We start from the raw sequence: 22,892 nt of genomic DNA, 5'->3' as shown, positions 1-22,892 counted from the left end.
CATTTGGGGGTCCTCATTACAGGTTGGGATTCTGGAGTTAACTGCCAGGGGGCAATGCCTTGCAGCCCTGACCTCTAGGTTTAAGATTATCCTGCCATCCAGAAGTGCCAGGTGCACTTGAGTTGTTTCCCCCTTTATTTCCTCCTGAGAGGTGGGATTTAACTGTTTGTCCAATGAAACTCCAAGAGCAGTCTGAGATCTTCCAATCAGATGCATAACCAAGTCCCTTCCATCCAATGGGATCGTGACCCAATGAGGTCCCAGAAAGGACTGTCCAATGGGGCCTAGCTGGGTCCAATGAGATTCAAAGAGAAGCCTGTCGCCCAGGAGACTGGGTGGGAGCGTTCCTCAGCCAATCAGGGAGGAGACTGTCCTGTCCAATCCGAGAGAAGTTGGGCAATCTCGTCCAATCCAGGTCCCCAGTTGTTCCAGTCAAATGGAGGACCCCTCCCCGCCATCGGCGGTGTCGTCCAATTCGATCACATGAGGCTGCAGCGCGCCGGATGCAGCGCCCCCTGCAGGCGCAGAGCCGGATGCGCAGGGCGTGCGCGCACCAAAGCGCAGCGCAGCAGCTCGCGGAAGAGACGCAGCACGTGCCAATTGTACTTGGCTGAGCACTCGAGGTATCCACAGCGCCAGCCCCTGCGCACTAGCGCAGCCAGTGCGCGCCGAGGCCCGAACCGCAGCCGCTGCCGGTCCCGCTTGTTGCCCACCACAAGGATGGGCGCCTCGGGTGCGCCCGCCGGTCTGGGGGCCAAATGGGGAAGAGGGTCGCGGTGCCACGGACCCCATGGCCGGAGAATCCCCCCAAGTGGGTATATACATTCCCCTCTTGCGGCCAGAGACCCCCCCAGCAAATACCAGAACCACAAACACACAAAGAGCCAGGCCTAAAGACCGCACAGGGCTAGAGGCCAGGCCCAGAAGGCCTGAGACCAGGCCCAAGATGGCGGAAGAACGCCCTCACTCACCTCGGGCAAAGGCCTGGCCAGACCCGCAAACAGTCCCCTCCGCCGCGCCGCTCACCTACCTGGTGTCCACGATGCGCTGCCGCAGCGCCTTCACATAGTCGAAGCTGTCTGGGCTGCAGATATCATAGACGAGCACGAAGGCGTCCGTGTCCTGCAAGCTCCAGTCTTTAGGGTCCGGCCACTCCTGGGGGCGGGAGGCCAGAATTTGCCGCAGTCCCCCCTTCCCACTCTCCCATGCCCAGGCCTCCTGCAGGGGCCTTGACGCTAAACCCACAGTTCATGCTCAGGCCTTGGCCAACCTCATCCTCGTCTGTGCGCCCTCTCTCCCAAGCTCCCTGGGCCCTACTGTCCTCACGGCCGCTGGGGTGTGAATTTTAAAACTGTGCCTGAAGCCGGTCAGCCCCCAGCCCTCCTTCACTCTAGGTCTCCTCTCCCCTCACTCCTACCTTCTTCCTCCTCCTCCAGTTTCCCACAGTTCAACTCGGGGCAAACCCCGCCCCTCCCCAGACGCCCTCCTTGGTAGTTACGCCTCAGCCTAATTCCAAAGCCCTCGGCCGGTGTTCCCCTAGCCCGCGGAGACCACTAGTTAGCGGCAGCTGTACACGTTTAGGCCTTCAGCCTAAGCACATGCTGCTCTTCCCACCTGGAATGCTTCCACCACTTCTTTTCATCAAAATTTCACTCATCCTTCCAGGTTTAGCCCAAATGCCACCCCCTCCAGGAAGCCCTGCTTAATCCTGCCTGCTCTTTCCTCTTCACCTCTCGAAGGCATCAGCTCCAAGGATTCAAAGTCTGTCCTGGACTTTGCAAAATTACTAGAACAGTCTTTGCTTCAGGTCACAGGAATGAGGGAGCAGAGAATGATCCGCCTAGAAAGTACACCCCTATGTCTGGCTTCAACCTCTCCCACTGTGGCTCTGCTCAAGGCCCCAGACCCACAACGCTCACTCTCAGGGAGGCAGGACCATGCTCCCCCACGCACGGATCCCCACCCACCAGCGGAGGCAGGCAAATAGAGAGGCACTTAAGCGAGCTAGAAAAAGCCACCTTGCAAACTCGTCGGGTCTCGGGCCTGATTTGGGGGCAACTTCAGGCCAGCAGAAGGGGTGAGACACAAACGCCAGGACACACATTCACCCTTCGGCCCATGAACACAGTCGGGCACCCCTGGGCCGTCCACGCGGACACGCACGTGTGTACCGAGCACCCACACACATGCTGTCACACGCCCCTGCCCACTCCTCGAGCTGCTACCTCTAGCCCCCCGGGGCTCTGACCGGGGCCAGCACCGTCGCCGTCGCGGATGCTCAGGTCGTAGACGGCGCCGTCGAGCAGCACCGCGGGCCGGTAGAGGCGCGGCCCGTCCGTGGGCCGGTGGCGCTCGGGGTAGTCACCGAACAGGAACTGGCGGATGATGGCTGTCTTGCCCACGCCCGGGGCGCCCAGCACCGCCAGCCGCAGGCTGCCCCCCATGGCCCGCGCGTGCTGCCGCGCCCCGCGCTGAGAAGCCTCATGGGCCGGCGCCGCTCGGCGCGCGCCGCGCGCCCTACCCCGTGCGCCCCGGCCCCGCCGCGTTCCTCATCGCCCCTCGGAGCACCCGGGGCCCAGGGAGGCCAGGCCGGAGAACGCAACTGGCGGTGGGAGGGCAGACAGACAGCCGAGCAGGCCGACGGAAGACGTGCGAGCAGCTCCGGCGGGTGCCAAGCTCGGGAGAGAACAGACAGAGCGCGCCGCGCACAGACACGGCCTCCTCCCGCAGCGCGACTGGAGGCGCCGCCCGCAGCGCGGGGCACCGAGGTCGGACCCCCTTGCCGCTCGGGTCCCGCGGCGGAGAGGGGCGCTGGGGGCGGCGCTGCCTCTCGGCGCCTCCGTCCCTCTGTCCTTCTCTCGCTCCGGCGCCCGGAGTCGCCGCCTCAGCCGGCGGCGCGAGGAAGCGAGTGAGCGGAGCCTCCCGGAGGCGGCGATGAGGTAACCGCCTGCCCGCCCGCCCCTCCCACCTCCCCCCTACCCGCCCGGGACGCCCCTCCCGGGAAGGGTCGCGGGAAGGTGACTGGGACCTGGGGAGCCCGGGGAGGGACCCAGCCCCCTCTGCGTTCCGCACTCCTGTCACCCGCTCCAAAATAGAAGTCCCTTCCCGCCCACATCCTTGTCCCCTCCTCCAAACACCGCTCCCCCAAGCTGGCTCCTCACAAATCCGGCCCGCTGGAGTCAGGGCGCCCGGGTCGGATCCGGCCCAGCTGTGTGACCTTGGGCGAGTTGCCGCACTGCGCCGGCTCTGCTCCACATCCATCAAAGGCAGACACCTTTTCTTGAGAACCTACTACGTGCGAAGCCCTATACTAAGATATGTGATCCTTGAATCAAAGCCTCAACCTGGTGTCTCTGAGAGAGGAAAAGAAAACTAAGGCTGGAGAGGGGACTCTCCGAGGTAGGGGGGCAGTGGGTGGCCCCTGACCCACCACCCTGCGGTCTCCTCTGAGGAGCTCTCCCACCTCCCTCCTGACCACAGGGGTAAATGGCCAGCACTAAATAACATGTCAAATGGCATCATGGAGGGGGGCGTGGGACAGAGGGTGCTGAACCCGGTATGCACCAGGTCCCAGCAGCTCAGCCCTAAATCCCTGTCCCAACAATGCTGAAAGATCCAGAAATTGGTCGACACCACCTTCATCATGGCTAAGGCCAAGTTTTCTAAGTCTCCACTGTAGCTTCCCTCAAACCCTGCAGCCTCCACGCCAGATTCCCAGAGCCCAAATCCCTCCCTGGAGCTGGCGGGAAGCTCCTTCCCCATCAGGGCTTGGGAAGTCTGGGTTTACCGGCCCCATCCTCTGCCTCTGCTTGCCTACCCCCTACAGTGGGAGGCTCCCACATCTCTGATGCCTAGGTACTGGGTGAAATGCACAGGCATGTCTGTTTCTGCACTGAACAAGGGTTTTTCTTATCTGTCTTCAACAAACATCCCCAATCTTACTGCTTGCCAGGATGCTGAGATAGATTTTTTTTAAAGTCCTGCCTTAAGAGAGAACGTTCTAGGGATGGGATGCGGGAATTGTAAGAGCACAGACAACATGCCCACCCCAGCCTGGGAGAAGTGGGAGAGGGAGAAGGAGCTGAGTCTTGAAGTGGGGAATGGGGTTCATCCTCCTGGGAGCAGGCGATGGTACCTGGATCAGGGATATGGGTCTGCTTTCACTCTTCTTCTCAGCCACTAGGGAGAGCAGAGCCAGAGTTGTGGCTACATCTGGCAGGTGTTCCAGGTCTTCAGGCCCAGTGAGTGGGGACCCTTGGCTTTATCTTACTTTCCTGCTGTGATTTTTCCCTTCACCCGATTTCCCCTCTGACTTTTTAACTTTTCAGGCATCTGGGTTTTGTAAGCTGCCTCAGTTCCTTTGGGGAACAAGGCAGGGAGTAAATAAACTAGGCACCCCCTTCCCTGTTGGCACTCAGCAGGGTGTGGGGCTGACATCATTATGGTCTTCCTTGGGGCACTCGGGACCAACCCCTGCCTGGAGCACCCTCCCGCCCACACTTGGGAGCCAGCTCTGGGTGTCCTTACCCTGGAAACCTTCCTTGCTTCACTTTCTGACAGAGCGCCCTATTCTTGGGTAGGGCTTCTTTGGGAACCACAAACAGGGCTGTGTGTGAGGCATCTCTGGGCCCCAGCGTGTGGTTTTTGGAGTGATGGAAGACACTCTGGACAGAGTATGTCCAAAAGCTCCTACAAAGTCGTGCACACTCCACAGGGGAGACACATTCCCAAGGGAACTCTCCCATCAGTATCACTAGCAGCTGTTCCCATTTATCAAGGACCTGTGGGGAATTCCCTGGAGGTCCAGCGGTTAGGACTCCAAGCTTCCACTGCAGGCAGGGAGCATGGGTTCGATCCCTGGTCGGGGAACTAAGATCCCACAAGCCACAAGGTGCGGCCAAAAAAAAAAAAAAAAAAAGGACCTATGATGTGCCAAGCCTTGACTGTGGCCTGTAGCTGTGCTCATTGAGGCTCAAAGGGATGAGCAGGAAAGTGGCAGCACAGGGACCAGAACCCAGGACCTTAGGCCACTGAAGCTGACTTTCTGAGAAGCCCAACTTCACTGGGGCTCAGAGACCAGAAGGGCTTCAGGAGGAGGTCAGCTGGAGCCTGTGGCCCTGTAGGGAGGGACTCTGAGGAAGCCCCTGTCACTGTGGGAGCTGAGCTGAGACAGGAGTGGGCCGCCCAGGGCCAGGCTTCCCAAAGACTAGCTAGCCAGAGAACTTGGGCTGCCTGTCGGCTGCTGCCTGACATTTGCCCAAAAGGTTTCTTCCCATCCAGCCTGATTCCAGCCCTTCTCTGGGGTTGAGCACCGTGGACCACGTCCAGCTCCCAGGGGTATTTGCTCTGGACTCCTCTTGCCCAGCCATCTGCGTCAGTCCACTGACCATTAATCATAGTCTTTCCTGCCTGTTAATCACTTGTCCCAGCTTAACTCACTCCCCCAGAGTCCTGATGGGGGAAACCCTTACCACTTGGATGCCTCATGCACGGTGGGTCCTTGGTGGCCATCGTAAGACTGCCCATTGATTGTAGCCCGTCAGCCCTTTGAATGCCATGGGGTTTTATAACCATCAGGACACAAGGAGGCAGCACAGGGCAGGGCTTCCAGGCCTCTGGAGTGAGACCTCTAGGGTTTGAAACCGCCTCCCTGGAGGGGTGTCATCTGTACAAGTTATTTAAACTCTCTGAACCTCAGTTTCCTTCAAAGGGGATAATAATGGTCTTGACTTCATATAGTTGTTGTGGGATGAAATGAGATGATACAAAGAGGAAAACAAGACAATTTAGTAAGGCTGGTGGGGGGACTAAGTTTGTACATATAAAATAATTTCATTTTATATGCTAGTTTACAAACTATAACGGAGGCATATGTGTGTACACACAGGTAAGTATGTAGACAGGTATTTCCTAGTTCTGTCTGCCAAAAGGGCCTAGAAGTGCCACCCCAAGAGCAACAAACACACCCAGCACCCAGATCTTGGTTTTTAATTCTGTTCTCCAGGCTCCCTGGAAAATGGCTGATGCTAGGGTTGGAGCAGGACAAATAAAAGATGAGCCTGGAGCATCTTATAGTATTGGAAAGTAAGGAAGTGATCAAAAGAAACCAAAGGATGGGGGCATGTCAAAGGGACACAGAGCCTACTTGAAAGAGCTCCCAATAGCCAAAGCTTAAAAAATTTAAGTAACAAAATAAATCATGCACTTTTGGATTAAACCCAACTTATAAAATAAATATCCACGAGTCCAAACTGATATAAAATGATTGAATTAATACATAAATGCAGGAGAAGAAACAAATTTTCCTTACAGAAGAATTCCAAACATTTTATGTAGCTGCTCCCTGCCCCCACGCTCTTTCCCGAGTGTAGGCTGCACTTCGTGACTTGCTTCTGAAGAACAGAGTGTGGAAAGGGGAGAAAGTAACTTTGCAGTGGAGACCACTGGAAACACTACCTCGGCCAAGTGATCCAGGCTGATGTGACGGCGATAACTCACGTTGATAGCGTGGACCCCTGATACGATGGGACGAGAAGGGCGCCTCCCTGGTCTCCTTCCTAAAAACCTGTAACCCCAGTCTAACCGTGAGAAAAACATCAGACAGACCCAAGTTGAGGGACAGTCTACAAAATACCTGACCAGCACTCCTCGGAATGGTTAAGGTCATGACAAACAAAGTCTCAGAAACTGTCACAGACCTAAGGAGACTCAGGAAACATGACAACCACATGGAACGTGGGATCTGGGAACAGAACGAGGACATGAGTGGGAAAACTAGTGAAAACTGAATAAAGTCTGGAGTTTAGTTTTAAAATTATATGTTATATAATTTGTTATTTATTTTATATTATAAATATATATTATTCTTATTCTTGTGTATTATATATTAATAAACATATTTACATCATAAACATATTATATATATAGAAAAGAATGGAAAAGATCCCATTTACAAAAGGAACAAAAAAATAGAAAAAACTCATGTATCTATGAAGAATAAATGTGCATGCAAGAATTTTTTTTTTTCTGGCACACCACAGCTTGCAGGGATCAAACCCAGGCCCTGGCAGTGAAAGCACCGAGTCCTAACCACTGGACTGCCAGGGAATTCCCCATGCAAGAACTTTTAAATGAAGAAAACTTAAAAGGTTATAGAGGACTTCCCTGGTGGAGCAGTGGTTAAGAATCCACCTGCCAATGCAGGGGACACGGGTTCAATCCCTCGCCCGGGAAGATCCTACATGCTGCGGAGCAACTAAGCCCGTGCACCACAACTACTGAGCCTGTGCTCTAGAGCCTGTGCTCCACAACAAGAGAAGCCACCTCAATGAGAAGCCCGTGCACAAAATGAAGAGCAGCCCCCGCTCGCCGCAACTAGAGAAAGCCCACGTGCAGCAACAAAGACCCAACGCAGCCAAAAATAAATAAAATAAATAAATTTATAAAAAAAAAAGTTATAGAGACATAAAAGAAAGCATGAAACAATGGAAAGGCATCTACTCCTACATTTGGATGTACAGATTAATATTATTATTATTATTATTTGTTTTGGGGTTTTTTAAAATTTATTTATTTTATTTATTTGTTTGTTGTTCCGTGGCATGTGGGATCTTCCCAGACCAGGGCTTGAACCCGTGTCCCTTGTGTTGGCAGGCAGATTCTTAACCACTGCGCCACCAGGGAAGTCCAGATTAATATTATTAATATTATTATCCTCACATCATTTTGAGGATGTCAATTCTCCATAAGTTAATATAAACATTTGATGTGATCCAAATAAAAATAATACCATCATTAAAAAAAAATAGAAACTTAGTTCTAAAGTTCAAATGGGACCAAAAGGGTGAATAAGAGGGTACTATAAATTATGAAAATATAAAGGTACTTTTTAAAAAACTCAGTGGTGAGGAGTTCTCTGGTGGCCTAGTGGTTAGGATTCTGGACTTTCACTGCCATGGCCTGGGTTCAATATCTGGCTGGGGAAGATCCCGCAAGCCACATGATACAGCCAAACAAAAACAAAAACAAACAAAAACAAACGCAATGACCAATGTAAAGACAAATTCTCTGGTACTGAACAGAGTCCAGAAAAGCACTGATATATATGTGGAAATTTAGTATATGATACAAATGATATTTCAGATCTGTGGGGAAAAGATGAATTATCCAGTAAATGGTGTGGAAACAACTAGGTAACCATCTGGGAAAAGAAAGTTGAATCCCTACCTCGTTCCTAACATAAAGCCCACATGGAACAGACTCAAAATGCGAAAACTGAGATGAGACAAGCACTGGAAAGAAAGAAGAGATTAGGACTTCCCTGGTGGTGCAGTGGTTAAGAATCCACCTGCCAAAGCAGGGGACACGGGTTCAAACCCTGGTCCAGGAAGATGCCACATGCTGCAGAGCAACTAAGTCCGTGCGCCACAACCACTGAGCCTGAGCTCTAGAGCCCGCGAGCCACAATTACTGAGCCCGCGTGCCACAACTACTGAAGCCCACGTGCCTAGAGCCTGTGCTCCGCAACAAGAGAAGCCACTGCCACGAGAAGCCCGCGCACCGCAACGAAGACCCAACACAGCCAAAAATAAATAAATTTATAAAAAAAAAAAAAAAGGAAGAAGAGATTAAAGGAAGACAATGCCCAACACAATTTCAGCATGGCAAAGTAAAAACAGTAACAAAATGGGGAGAAATAACGACAAATCGGAAAGAAAAGGACCAATAACCATATCAAAAAAGGGCAACAAATATGAAAACGGCTCACAGAAAAGGACACACAAATGGCTCGAAAACACATGAACGGAGGCATGTTTAAAACACAGTAAGGTACAGTTTTTTGCCCGTCACTTAAACACACTGCGATACGCTGAGTGTGTGAGGGTGTGGGGAAACAGGCGTCGCATTCCTGGTTGGTGGGGCTGTAAACTAGAGAAGTTTTAGCAGTAGCTATCAAAATGATGCACACACCTACCTTCGACCCAGCAATTTCAGTCTGAGGAATTCATCGACATGAAAATGTATGTTCTTTGCAGTATCAGTTGCACCAACACCACCAAAGACACAATTAAGAGGACATCACGGCGAGGACTGGTTCATCATGGTGCCTCCATTCAATGGAAAACCACATGGCTGTCATATAAAGGCATGAGGCCGCTCTCTATAATGGGCTAATAATGGAAAAGTCTCCAAGATACAAGTACGATGCAGATCGGGGTGTATTCCATGCTACTCTTTGTGTATAAAAAGGGAAAAAATCGTATTAGACATCATTGAGTCTCTTTGGAAGGTAACATTGGTCCCTTTAGGGAGAAGAATGAGAAGGAGGAATATTTCACTTTTATATTCTTTTTGCCTTCTGGATTTTGAACCATGTGAATGCATTACCTTTTCAAAACAAGAACTAAAATTTAAAATGTGAAATGCTTATACCCTCTGGTCCAGCAATTCTGGGGCTAGATCCTATAGCTGCATTTGTGTCTATGAGCAAGGATGTCTAGAAAGATATTCACTGCACCTTTGCTTGGAGTCGCAGATGGAAACAGCCAGAATGTCCATCTGCAGACACCAGCCCATCTGCACAAGAAATTCCAAGGTGGCTCTATTTGTACCGATAGGTAAATAAAGCAAAGTGCTGGTAGCGTCTAGGGTGTGCTATTTATTTAGTAAACAACTCCCTGGATTTGCTTTATACAGGCACAGAATTATTCCTGGAAAACCAAAATGTAGCAACAAACTTTGCCTCTAGGGAGGAAAAAAAGAACTGAGGAAGTGTGGAAGGGAGAACTTTATCCTTTGTGTGACTGATCTCACCATGGTCCAGAATCACTCTCTCCATAAAACAAACCACTAGTTGAAGATAAAAAAAATGCTCAATGAGGTCACGCCGCAGGCCTTGGCAGGGTGTCTGGCACACAGGGAACCCATCAGGCCCCTGGGTGTTTGTTGGACCCTCTCAAATAACTGGTTGCTGTGTTGAATTCCCCGACTGGCTGGGAAGGCTCAGGACCCTGGAGAATCTTCCGCAAGATGCCAAGGCCCCTGAGAAGCATCGGGAGCTGAGAATAAGGACGTCTGAGCACACCGGGAAGAGCACATGAGGGGTAGGAGGCACGTGATGGGTGTCACTGGGGTGAGGGAGGGGCAGGAAAGCTGGAGAGGTACAAAATCATGGTAAGTTTCCTCCCACAACCGCCTGAAGCCTGAGCACACGAACCCAAGGTGTCCGATGACGGTCCAAGGGCCTCTGTCCGGCCAGGACAGCCTTCCTCATTGGCACTTCCCCCTCACCTCAGGGGCTTGGTCCTGGGCCTCATCATCGCCCCACTGGGGACAGCAGTGCACTCACAAGGCTGGGTGGGCGCTGGGCCTCAGCAGGTCAGGATGGCAGGTGACAGGGCAGGCTGCGGTGAGTCCACAGACGGAGGGGACTCCAGCTGCGTTTGTGTGGGGCCTTCTGAGCCGGACACTTTCAGGTGAGGCGAGAACTGGGGTTGTGCAGTCAGGGGCCTTGGTTGGTTCTAGACTCTGGGGACCCAGGGCAGTATGGTGACACCCCAGGGGTCAGAGGTGGGGCAGTGGAAGGCCAGGCGCCCCTGCCAATGCCCTTCCTCCAGCCCTGGCAGCTGGGACAGCAGTGTGTCCGGCATGGGCAGGGTGCAGGGAGTGCCCATGACAAGAAGGGGCTGAGGGCCCACCAGCCACGAGGCACTGAGAACCCACTGGCAGCTCTGCCCACAGAGCCCTGCCCAGGGTCCCCCCCCCTCCCTCCCCACCCCAGGAGCCAGGCCAGTGCCAGAACTGGGGCCACATGGGGTGTCCCTGGTGGTGGCTGGGGAGGCCGCTGCAGATGCAGGGCGGGGAACAGCCCGCCCAGACAGGCCTGGTGCTGGGCCTCCCTGCCGCACCCAGGAGCTGAGGAAAACCAAGATGGGCTCGGCCCTCCCAGCATCTAAAGTCAAGATGGCGTGGGCTGGGGTAGAGCTGGGGTCAAGGGTGGGAGAGGTGCTGGGAGACCAGCAGGCCTCAGCAGGCAGTTTCCAAGGACAAGAGAGGGAAAGGTACTGTCAGCAGGGCTAGGGAGGGGCTGACAGCTCAAGCCCTTGACCCTGGACCCCAGGAGATCCAGGACCCTGCCCAGAAGAGCCTCAGGACCTGACACACTGGCCAGGGACACACTTGATGTCATCATTTTTATTCACTTTCTCTTTTTGAAAATAAGAGTAAACATACAATATATAGTCTCTATTTATATATATTAGGCATCGTTACTGCAGGGCTCAAGAAAACCGTCCTCAACCACTTGGAAGCAGTTTTTAATTCTGACATTTGGTGGAAGAGGAAAAAAGTGTCCGTGATTGCCAAAAGCAGAATCTTTATTATTAAACAGCAGTAACAGGAAAACCTAATGCTCTGTCAGACACAACTGAAACTTTGGAGGCCAGGAGGGGGGCAGCAGATGCTAAGGAGAAACCCCAGACAGGATGCACCCCGCTTGCCCACATGCCCCACCTCTCAGCCGTGTCTCCGCTCCAGGAACCCCGGGCACACCGAGGAATATATCAGAGGCAGAGCCCGTCCTTGCGGGCAAGAGGGGGAGCGGGCGTGCGTGTCTGCCAGGGGAGCAGGAGCCCAGGAGGGGTTCTGGGAGCTTCTGCCTGGTCTTCCCCGAGCGGCTCAGTGCTCGAGAGGGTGGGGTTGTAGGTCCTGGGAGCCCCAGGCCCTGACAGAGCAGCTCTCCTGGTACCCAGTGGACCCTCCACACACGCCAGGATGCCTGCCAGGGCCCGTCCCAAGAGAGGGGCAGTGGGGAGGGCACTACCAAGAGAGACTAACACCATCCCAAGAGAGACTGGGGCAGGGGGCTTCCTGGGCTGGGAGCCTGAGGAGGGAACTGTGTGCTCGCCCTCAGGTGCTGGGAAAAGCAAGAGAAGAACCCTGGATCTCGCCGTCCAGCTCTTGTGCCGCTCTGGCTCCTGTGGTCCCCTCCTCACCTGACGCTAAACGTCAGCAGCAATGGAAAGAGGGGGTTCTCAAGCACGGGAGTATCCCGAGGACCCGGGCAGGCCCTACTGTCAGGACCAGGGAAGCCTGTGGGTGCCAGGAGCCTCGCCCGGCCCCTCCCGGGAGAAGGAGGTGCTGCCACCTCCCAGGGGGCTCCTCGACGTGACTGGTGGAAGGCTGGAGCGGATGCTGGATGGGGCCTCAGTTCTTGAGGATGGTCTCGTAGGCCTGGTACACGTGCTGGGACACCTCCGGTGCTCGGCACTTCAGGGACAGCTGCAGGGAGAGAGGGGTCAGGGGACAGGGAGCGCTCATTCCCGGAGCTCCTGTCCAGGGCCGGGAAGGAACAGGCGGGGAAGGCAGAGGAGGGAACCAGATGGGAGAGGGTGGTGCGCACACGTGGCCTGGTGGCAGCAGCGGCTGGGGCAGCTGTGTGGTGTAGGCGAGGGGGCGGCCGTCGCAGCCAGCCGGGTGGGGACCAAATTTACTCGCAGCCCACACGCCTGCTGTCCGCCCACCACCGTGGCCCTCTGCTGCGTGAATCACGAGCCCGAGGCTGCCAGGCAGTGCTGGCCGCACCCTGCAGAGCTGCCAGGCCCCCCACAGCCCATGGAGGGCGGAGGAGGTTTGGGGCCGGGAGGGAGGCCATGGGGACGCTGAGTGGTCTTTCTGGTTTCCTGCACAGGAAGCAGGCATGCCAGACTTGGCTCGGCTCTAACTGCGGGAAGAGCCTGGAGAGCCCCAGCAGCGGAGACAAGCGCAGTCACCCCTCCTGCCAACATCACCCCTCTGAAGGGGGCCGTTGGGAAGGGGGAGGGGCACGTGGCGCTCTAGCAGTCAGGGCCCCGGTCTCCTCCGAAGGGCTCTGTGCACACTGACTGTGGGAAGTGAAGGCACCAGGCTGAGGAGCACAGGGCAGCCTATCCTCCTGCCTGCAGCCTGCATACGTGTCTGCCCGGCTCTGGGGGGCAGCAGGGTGAGGCCAACTCAGGAGAGCCGGGCCAAGAGATGGGGTGTGCGAGGTATGGCTGGGAGGATGGAGGGGAAGAGGAAGAGAAAAGCAATCCGCTAACCTCCAAGTCCTGCACCACGGGCACCAGCAGGGAAGGTGGACATGCAGCAACCGAACACGGAGACGGAAATTACCACCACTGAAGCCACCGCCGAGGCCCCACCCGACCTCTGCGCCCACACCAGCAGCGGGGCCCAGGGAGCAGCATCTGGAGGGTCATGCCTGCCCGAGACTTGGGTGCAGGGAGAAGCAAAGCCTGGGCTCTCTGGGGCCTGGAACAGCGGCTTGGCCTCTGGGAAGCCACGTCCTGACTGAGGTCTCACTCAAAGGTCAGGAAGGATGAGTTGCTTGGAATCCACGTCCTCCCAGGAGGACACTCAGGTGGGGAAGAGCCGGAGGGCCAGGGCCAGGGCCCGGGCCCAGCAGAGCCACTTTCCAGTCAGACGGGCCTTGGGCCAACTGGGCCGCCTCACAGGGCCCAATTTTACAGAATCTTCTAGTCCAACTCACTGTTCTGAGACCCAATTTGGTGTCTTATCTGAGAAACTAGATGGGACTGAGTTGGAAGCTTTCTAAGGTCAGAATTCTGATGCTCCTCCAATGCCAGGCTCAAAGGGATCCCAGCTCAGCTGGGCTACAGTGTCCCCCAATCAGGGCCGACCCTTAGCCCGAGAAGAAGGGGAACGGGAGAGGCTGCCCAGACAGGAAGGCAGAGGCCCCGTGGCAGGCAGGCAGGAGGGGGGGCCCTCACCATGAAGCTGGGGTTGCCGGGCTGGATGCGCAGCTCCGCCAGCACCCAGATGCCATTGGTCAGCTTGAGGGACTGGTAAAGCATGTCCTGGCCCTCCACGTTCCTCTTGGCAACGGTGAAGATGTTGCTGCTCTGCAGCCTACTGCTCACGGCCTCTGGGGGTCAGAAGGCCTCCAGTCAGAGATGGGGAGGCCTGGGGCACAGGCGAGGGGCAGCATGGAGTGGGGGTGGGGCTCAGGAGTCCTACCCGCATTCAGGGGGCAGTCTCTGATCTGGAACTGGGCTTCGTTCTCATTGGGAATGTCTTTCCACGTGGCCAGGAACATCTGCCGGTCTGGAGGAGTACAGGTGGGATCCTGATACACCTTTGATCCCACTCAGTCACCCCCAGCAGGAAGTGGGTCGGGGGGCAGTGCCACCTTGAGGCTGAGGACAGGACTGGCTGTGCCACAGTCCCTCCTGCTTCCCTGAGCAAACCCTGAGCTCTGTGAGGGTGGCCACTTGTGCTGTTCCCAAAAGACCCAGGGTTCCTGCCTCTGGGCCTCAGAGTTCTCCCCACTACCACCCACATCCGCCCTCCTGCTGCTCTGGAGCCAAGCACCCTGTTCATTAGTCACAGCGGTGTTACAGGGCTTCTGATGTGGCAGAGATGATGTGGGCAAAGTGCTCCATGCCCTCTGGGTGCTGGGATGAGTCTTCCCAGGGGTTCCAGCTGGGGCACAGGGGATGGGCATCAGGTGTGACACATGGCCGAGGCTCCCTGCCTCAGGGGGCCCATGGGACGACTGTCTAGAGGCTGCAGGCAAGGCTGAGGGGCAGAGCTGGCCAGATAAGACCCTGGGGGCCCCGGTGAAGGTGTGACCCTCACTCTAGACTCTGCAGGGGAGCCGGCGACTCATGGACTCTATCGTGGGGCAAAGCCAACCCATCTGTTCTAGGGACCCCAGGGGTACCCTCATGACTCACCCATCTTCCCATCCTCCACAAACAGGATGTGCAGCGGGTACAAGGTGCTGAAGTAGAAGACGTCAATGTTGTTCTTTACGGCCACCTAGGAACAAGGGGGTCCCTGATTAGTCCCTGATGCTCGATACCCTGAGGCCCCAGGAAGTGCCTGCTCGCTGTGAGCCCACCTGAGCAGGTTCCCTCTCATGACTTCCCCAGTAGCCATGCCCAACACCCCCTTCCCACCGGCCTCCCCCACTCCCCATCCCCGCCCCCAGTCTGTGTCCAAGAGCAAGATTCCACAGACAGCCCTTTGCCAGCACCAGCCAGGCCCAAGACGGTTCCCCCAGGCTCCTCCCCAGGGCAGGTGGGTAAGGACTGGGGTGCCAAGCCCTGCCCGGAACACACCTGGAGGTTGTTCAGAGGTTCCATCTTCATGACTGAGCCCACCGTGTTGAGGGGCAGGGAGATCTCCACAGTCTGGTTGGGGCTGAGCGGCGCATGGACCTGGAGGGGGGCGGCGGGGGCCAGGCCAAAGCTGGGGAGAGAGAAGCCCCCGTGGAGGTGGCAGGGGAACAGGTGCTGACACAGGACAGGCGGGCTCCTGGGGCTCCAGAGCCTGGGCAGCAGCTGGCGAGAAGCCTCTCCAGTGAGCTGGCCTCATCCCAGGCCCAGGCCCAGACCCAGACCCAGGCCTGAAGGACAAGCTCCTGAACCCCACTCCCCACCCCTCAATGGCCACAGGAACAGGAAGAGAAATCTGGGACAGCTGAAGGCCTGAAGCCCATCTCTGTTCCTCTTTCTCCTCTGGGTGAGGTGCTGGGCAGGCCCAGGTAAGCGAGCCCCTGCCCTGCCCTGCCCTCAAGGAGCTCCATTTAAAACCAGGGGAAAAAACAAAAAAACAAAACAAAACAAACCAGGGGGCCTTTAAGCTTCTTTTAATTTGAAAACTCTGTGACTGCCCAACTCTCAGTGACCAACCTCCATCTCCCAGGAGGGATGTGACCATCCCAAGCAAGACACTGGGTTTTACTGTCTGGGCCAGAACTGGCTAGATCATAAGATGGCCACAGAGATTCAGAAAAGCCCTGCTTCTTGGTATAGCAGCATGTGAGCAAATCAGGAGTATGCCCAAGAGCGTAAGAGACACTGGAGTGTTTCTGTGGCCTCTAGGGTCCCCTGAGGGTAAGCAGCAGAGCTGCCCACCCTCCCTGGTCTGACGGAGGGTGGGAAACCACTGGCCCACAGGCTCTCCCTGAGGAAACAGCCCCTTCAGTCAACTTCTTAGAGGCTCAGTTTGCTCATCACTAGAGCCACTCAGGAAGAAGGATCATCAGGAGAGGCTGCTGGGGTCCCCCAGAGAGCCCTGGCCTAGCTGGCCTGGTCCATGAAGACCCTGATGGTGCCAGACAGGAGACCTTCCCTACTGACAGGGGACCTGGTGGGGGTGAGGAGCCTGGAGCAGCCACCGTTCACAGAGGTCCTGTCTGGTGATTTAATCCTGCCACGTGGGGGAGGCTGGCGGGCAGGCCCACTCCCCATCCTCCTTCTTAGAGACAGGTCCTGAGACGGAAGCTGCTCAGATCTGGAGATTATGTCAGTAAAATGCCCCCCGGGCAGTGGGGGAAGGCAAAAATAAAGGGAGGTGCGCTGCCCCTCCACCTCATACTTTGGTGTCCACATAAAGAGGTTACTGTGGGGAAAAATCACTGCTTTAGAGAGTTTTGGTCTGAGATGTGGTTGTGAGGAATATCCTCCTTCACCAGAAAGAGGCTCCAGGACCACAGCCCTCAGCGCCTGCCTGCAGTCACCAGCATGGGCTCTCAGCAGGCTGGCCTCGGGGAGCTTACCTGTTGCGGTTGAACTGGATGGCAAAGTCGGTCATGACCTGCAAGGCCTTGTTGGTCAGCTGCAGGTCCATGGAGATGGAGCCCACCTGGCGGGTGAAAGTGCCTGAGATCTCCAATCCTTTGGCCTTCATAGCCGGGAGCCAGACCTGCAGGGAAGACGATGGGAAGGGGGCTGGTGTTCACCATGTCCCCAACTCCACAGCCCACGTGAGGGTCCTTCCCCCACCCCCCTTCCCTCACACCTAAAGGGGCCTCTCAGATCGATCACACCTGCCTTTACCATCAGGGGACGACCATGTGAACCGTGGGATGGGAGGAAGACTCCTGCACAGCCTGCCCAGGACCCCCCGCCGTAGTGTGGCCACGTGCTGGAGCAGCGCAGGGCAGGGCAGGGAGGAACTTGGTGTGCCCAAGGCTGAGCCGAGTCTCCCGAGGTCAGAGAAGGACGACTCAGAAGCAGGGCTGAGGAAGGCGATGAGACAAGTGGGCCCTGCCAGCCTCCTGACGAGCCAAGGAGAGTCGACAGCCAAGGGCACTCTGGGCCTCGGCCAGAGCCTTAGGCCTCCCTGGCTGTCACAGCCTGCCCTTCCTCGCAGAAGGCAGGGCTGGCCTTTAATTGTACAAACTGGCCTGACCGAGGACAGTACTAAGAGGACCCCTCGCCTGGCAGGCCTTCTGCTGCTTGCTTGGCTGCCCTTGTCATCCGAGTCTCAGCTCAAGCCCACCTCCTCCGGGAAGCCTGCCCCAAGGCTCCTTCTCCAGGCTCCCGCTGCAGTGACGTTTTAGCAAATAAACTGTCTTCTCAGTCCCCAGACAGCTCTTCGGGGGGAGGGTTCTGCTTTTCTGTCTTTGTATCCTTGGCTCGGAGCTTGGTGTGAGATTGGTATTCAGGGAACGTTTGCTAAGCGAACAGCATGAATTAAAAGCTCTGCCCGTGAGGGACACCAGTGGGGGCCATCCTGTGGACGCGCAAATGCCTCTCAGGTTGCCATTCTCACCAGGACAGCTCACAGCCCCACCCCAGGCCAGCTTCCCCAGGTGCCCTATGTCAGTGAACGCCCCACTGTCTCTCAAGTCGCCAACACCAGGAACCAGAGCATCTGGGCACCAGCCCTCAGCCCACCCTGACCCCCATGCCATGGTCATGCAGCTCAGGTCCTGTCAACACCACCTCCTCCCATCTGCCACCACGTCCTCTGCTTTCCCCTCTCCACAGGCACCACTTGCGTCTGAGCCACCATCAGAGTTCCCCAGGTAAGATGGCAGCCACCGCATAGCTGCCCAATTCTTCTATCCCCAATTTCCACAGCAGCCAAAGCCATCTTTTAAAATGCAAATCTGATCATGGCACCCTTGAACCCCCTCAATCCTGCAATGCTTCCACTGCCCACGGCCTCCGAGGCCTGGTGCCCTGCTCTCCCTGGGCTCTGGTCCTCACACACACACTGTTCCCTCTGCTTGGAAAGCACGCCCCACCCTGACCCCGTCCTAATTGCTAACTCTGATCATGCTTTGCTTCCCCCAGACAAATCTGTGAGGGCAGAATCTCATGGCTTCAGCCATGAGCTATGATTTGGTACACAGCACTCAGAGGGCTCCCACGGTGACTTCCCTGCTCCCCGCCCCTCCAAGGAACCTGGCTTCCTTTCCCAGGTTCTTGCAGAACTGGCTCTTTCTGGCACTGTCACCGTCCTGACTGCCGAGGGTGGGGACCTCATCTCTCTTGGTCATTGTAGGTTCATGGAGTCTAGAACTGTCAGCACCCACTGGCCCAAGTGCTTGAGGAACTCCAAGTTCTTGTACAGAGAGCCTCATCCCCCTTGACCAGGAGGGGCGGGGAATGTACGCAGGACAAACAATTCGAGGTAGTCACAGCGCTGTCAGGAAAATGTAGCCCGCACAGCCACTGCTTCTGGAGGGAGAGCATACCCACATCCCAGAACTCGCCTGTGACTACAGTAACAGGAGGGAGAAAGTCCTGCCCATGTTGCAAGGACTCCTCCTCCAGGCAGCCTGCCCTGATTACTCCTAACCTGAGATCCCCTCACCTCTCCTTCCGGTTGGTACACTCATCTGGCTCTCCACTAAGACAAAGCAGTGATAATATCTGTTAAAATGAACCCACATACAGAGGGCAAGCTCCCCGAGGGCCAGCTGATTCTGACAACCCATGACATTAAGGTAGGCACGTTGAGGTTCTTAAACACTTTAAGATCACATAAGGGGGACCTCCCTGGTGGCGCAGTGGTTAAGAATCTACCTGCCAATGCAGGGGACATGGATTCGAGCCCTGGTCCGAGAAGATCCCACATGCTGCGGAGCAACTAAGCCCGTGCGCCCCAACTACTGGCTCTAGAGCCCGCAAGCCACAACTACTAAAGCCCGCGCTCCGCAACAAGAGAAGCCACTGCAGTAAGAAGCCCGCACACCACAACGAAGAGTAGCCCCCGCTCACCACAACTAGAGAAAGCCTGTGCACAGCAACAAAGACCCAATGCAGCCAAAAATAAATGAAATTAAATCTTTAAAGAAAAAAAAAAAGATCGCATAAGGGTTGGGGGCAGAGGCTTTGGTGCCACAGCCCTACATTTAGTTCCAGACTCTGTCACTTACCAGCTATGTGACCTTAGGCAAAAGCACTCAGATTTCTCAACTGCAAAAATGGGAATAACAGCATCATAAGGCTGCTGGGAGGACTTAGTGGGATGGTGGCCATGCCATGTTCATGCAGTACCCGGCACGGAAGTGTGTGGTTGCTAGCACTAGACTTGCCGTCTGCTGGGGGCCCCTCAGGCCCAGATCCTGCCAGGAATCCTGTCTGGGGGCTCTGGCCACCACCACTGTGGTGTAGCGGGCAGGGCAGGGCAGGTGCTGGCTCATAGCTCCCCAGTCATGAGGGAGATGTCCCTGTGCCCCTGAAGCCCTGCTGTGTCCTGCTTTGGGGAGGGGACCTCAGAAGAGAGAGAGGGGCTCTGGCTGGGAACGAAGCAGCAGACGTGGTGTGTGACCTGAGTGTTGTGAGGGATCAGGCCACGTCTGTCCCCTCTGGCAGCTTCCTTGAGGCTGAAAGCCTGGCCCACACTGTGCTCTCCTTAGTGCCAGGCCCATGTGTTCTCACACCCCGAACTCAGCTCTCCTTCCCTCACCCTGCCCCTTGCCCACTGTTCCAGCTGGAATCCCCCTCCCCGCCAGCCCCACGTCCTGCCACACCTGCCTCCAGTCTGCCTCCAGTCCAGCCTCCTTTCCACCCCTACAAGTGCCTTGCTGTCCGGCAGCCATCAGTCAACTCCTGCCAGTCTCCTCACTGGCTCCTTGCTTCTGCTCTAGCCTTTCCAGTCTGGCCTCCACATGGTGGCCAAAGGATCGCTCTCAAGTGCAAATCTGCTTCATCTCTGCTTAAAACCTTCCAATGCCTCCTGCTGCACCAGGATCAAGAGCAAAGCCTCAAAGCTGGTGCCGCCGACCTCGCCAGCTTCCTCCCTCCTCAGCTCTGCTCCAGGCAAGAGTCTGGGGGTGGGGGGTGGGGGTACTGCCCTGGGTGGCCCAGTGGGCACTGTGGGGCACCGCCAGGCAGGCAATGGTGGCGGGGGGGAAACACTGTGTTTGGTGGGCTGGGGTCAGGGATGCTGCCTTGGGGACAACGGTCTTCACAATGAGCCACTGTCCTGCAGCCCTTGAGTATTTTCTGCATGGTTTCAACATGCCCTGAAATTTCTAGGAAACTAATGATGGTGAAAATCAAGGGAAGCCTGTTCCTTGTTTTGTTTGGAACTTTACTGGAAGTCAGTCACCATTTCAGAAACTAATGGCACCTCTGGCCACATCACTCATGGCACGTGAGCTACAAACACTCTCTATAGCTGTGGTGTCACTGTGACTCTGCACTGCTGCCAGCACCCAACAATGTCATCAGATCTGGGGCGGGCATGCCCAAGCCTCCACAACACAGAAACACATCATTTCACTCTCTTCCTTTTAAGCCTCTTTTATGCGATGACAACATCTTATCATTTTTGAAATTATATGTGTAGGTAGGATGTACAGTCCACAGATCTCATTTATTATGAAAGGAGGGGGAGTTATAAAACCCCTATTATCAATAAGGAGCTTTGGGTCGGACAGCACTGAGAACCACTGACCCAACTAGATGGGACTTTTGCCAGTTTTCTGGAAGGTGTGGGCTCTCCCTCAACTCTGGGCCTGGAGCCCTCTCCCCATTTTTGCCTTGCTAATTCTGACTTGATCCGAAGGCCTGAGCTCCAGCAACACCACCCTCTGGGAAGCCTTCCCCAGGCCTCCACGCCCGACTTAGCATCCCTTCCCTGTGCTCCCTGCTGCCCTCAGCATCGTGCTGGCCAACTGCTGCTCCAGGAGCCCATCCTGGCCGGCCTGAGCCAATCCCACACAGTGGGCCACTTAAGGAGCCCACACGTCCTGCCACGAGAGAAGCCATGGCACTTACTGCTTTGGGAGCCACATATGATCCTGATAAGGTGCCCACGCCACTGGTCAGGTCAAAGAGGTCACTCAGGCCACTGCCCATGGGTGCTCCTAGGTTGGCTGGTACTGCTGTTGCTGGGGGTGACACGAAGTTGGGGGTCCCGATCTAGAAAGGAAGGGAAACGGGTCAAAGGCGGGCAACAAAGGCAGGGACATCAGGGCCTCAGGATGAGTGTGGCCACCTGGCCCTTTAGAAAACAGGGGGGCAGGCCAGGCGGGGGTATTGCAGGGCTGCCATCACATCAACTCTAAGTTGCAGAAACAAGACAGAGTGAGGTGGGTGGAGAGGAGAGGCCGAGCCCTCCCGTGCCCCACAGGCCCTGAGGGAAAGGGCTGGGGACACTCACAAACTAACAGCCCATGGATAAAGGGGTACTTGAGACACAATGCTGTGAGGGGGCTGTGCTCAGCAGACAGGAGCACGCACCCCAGGATGTCAGAGAGGAGTCGTGGGGACTGAGAGGGCCGGCGAGCCTCAGGATAACAAGGCAACTTCATCATAGGGTAGTGAGGATGGGCTGAGGAATTAATGGACATGGGGGCCCAAGGGCAGCTGGATGCTGGGCAGTCAATGCGGAGGCTGCCAGGACACTGGACAGAGGCCAGGGCTAGCAGGGAGGGACTGCTTTGACATCATCCGACCCTTGGGATGCTGGGTGGGCGATCTACGAGCAGGGTTGGTGGCACAAGGGTTGAACCATACCCCTTCAGGCTCATCCCCCATCTCCAAGCAGAAGCAGGCAGAGTGAAGAGAACAGGCAGCCACATGCAGAGAGAAAAGCCAGGAAAGAAGACACAAAGAGATAAGAAAGAGAGGGAAAGGGGGAGAAAATTAGTCATTGCTGCTCCACCCAAAAGGCGCCTGGTGTGAGGCTGTGCCGGGCCTATGAGGGGTCCACATTGTCTCTATGAAGGGCATGACCCACTGGTCTCACTTGACCACCCTCGTCCTTCCTACCCTTTCCTATGCTGTGGCCTTGGGGACCTGAGCCAGGCATGGCCAAGTGACAAGGGCCCCACTGCCCCCTCCACCCAGCTCTACCAGCTGCCTGAAGAAATCCCAGGGAAACACCCAGGCCAGTCTTACCACCCGCTTTCACAGGGGAGGAGGGACTGTCCCTGACCTCTCATGGGCCTCTCTCAGGCCTGCTGGGCTGCTACCCCCAACCAGTGCAGCGTGCGGGGTAAGTGGATGCAGGTATGGCTCCTCCAGCCTTACAGGGCCAAGGTGCCAGACTCAGGGGAAGGGGCTAGGACAGGCCCTACACTGCCCCAGGTCTCTTGGGGTTCAGCAGCCCGGCAAGGGGCTAAATCCTGTGTCTGCCGCTTAGCAGCTGTGTGCTCTTGGAAGGAAGGTCACCTGACCTCTTTAAGCCTCAGTTTCTCACCGATGTGTAAGGTGTACATGATCACCTTTGCAGGCAAATGTGCCTGAAGCCCTTGGTTGGCATCTGGCAGAGAGGGCGTTCAATGATCGCTCCTCCAAAGATCACTATCAACCTCACCCAGAGGGGGCCCCAGGACATACCAGGCTGTCGAGGCCGCTGCCAAGAAGGTCCACAGCTCCCATCTGCACCGAGGAGGTGGCCAGGGGTGGGCCACTCACCGGAGGGCCAAGGTCCAGGTTGAGGAGGTCGCCCAGCAGGTCGCCCTGGGTGGGGATGACATCCAGCTGCTCGCCAGGGGGCGCTCCGGCAGGGGCCGTCTCCGGGCTCTCCGTGCTCTCACTCCTGCCAGGACAGGGAAAGAGGTTCAGCAGGGTGGGGGGTCAGGCTATCTCAGGGAGGCCAGAGCCCCCAGTCTCCAGGATCCACCCTCAGGATAGGCACCT

At 56.2% G+C, this 22,892-nt stretch overlaps 2 protein-coding genes and 1 non-coding gene across 7 annotated transcripts in view; all 3 read right to left on the bottom strand.

The window, feature by feature from the left end:
• Positions 1-23: 23 nt before the first annotated feature.
• RASL10A (RAS like family 10 member A) lies at positions 24-2,455 on the bottom strand. The gene is made up of 3 exons (XM_036823664.1): positions 2,226-2,455; positions 1,031-1,155; positions 24-747 (listed from the first exon to the last, which is right to left on the bottom strand). The coding sequence occupies exons 1-3, from the start codon at positions 2,442-2,444 to the stop codon at positions 480-482; spliced, it is 612 nt and encodes a 203-aa protein (XP_036679559.1). The 5' UTR covers positions 2,445-2,455; the 3' UTR covers positions 24-479.
• Positions 2,456-11,354: 8,899 nt separating this feature from the next.
• The window catches only part of AP1B1 (adaptor related protein complex 1 subunit beta 1), a 52,402-nt gene continuing 40,864 nt past the window's right edge, over positions 11,355-22,892 (bottom strand). For 2 of the 5 annotated variants that reach the window (XM_036822940.1, XM_036822941.1), the window contains exons 14-23: positions 22,590-22,791; positions 21,765-21,785; positions 21,024-21,167; positions 16,562-16,707; positions 15,120-15,249; positions 14,733-14,817; positions 14,014-14,100; positions 13,767-13,921; positions 13,077-13,085; positions 11,355-12,279 (exon numbers count right to left, since the gene is read on the bottom strand). In XM_036822940.1, the coding sequence (XP_036678835.1) occupies positions 12,205-12,279; positions 13,077-13,085; positions 13,767-13,921; positions 14,014-14,100; positions 14,733-14,817; positions 15,120-15,249; positions 16,562-16,707; positions 21,024-21,167; positions 21,765-21,785; positions 22,590-22,791 (1,054 nt within the window). In that variant the 3' untranslated portion in view covers positions 11,355-12,204. The remainder of the gene's footprint in view (positions 12,280-13,076; positions 13,086-13,766; positions 13,922-14,013; positions 14,101-14,732; positions 14,818-15,119; positions 15,250-16,561; positions 16,708-21,023; positions 21,168-21,764; positions 21,786-22,589; positions 22,792-22,892) is intronic. The other 3 variants (XM_036822942.1, XM_036822943.1, XM_036822944.1) reach the window with 3 other exon arrangements.
• LOC118880415 lies at positions 15,969-16,065 on the bottom strand. The gene has a single exon (XR_005016288.1). It is a non-coding gene; the product is annotated as a small nucleolar RNA SNORD125 (small nucleolar RNA).

This window comes from Balaenoptera musculus, chromosome 14 (assembly GCF_009873245.2).
Source record: "Balaenoptera musculus isolate JJ_BM4_2016_0621 chromosome 14, mBalMus1.pri.v3, whole genome shotgun sequence".
Classification (NCBI taxonomy): domain Eukaryota; kingdom Metazoa; phylum Chordata; class Mammalia; order Artiodactyla; family Balaenopteridae; genus Balaenoptera; species Balaenoptera musculus.
Note: the sequence above shows the minus strand (reverse complement) of the source record. Positions and strands in the feature narration are given on the sequence as shown.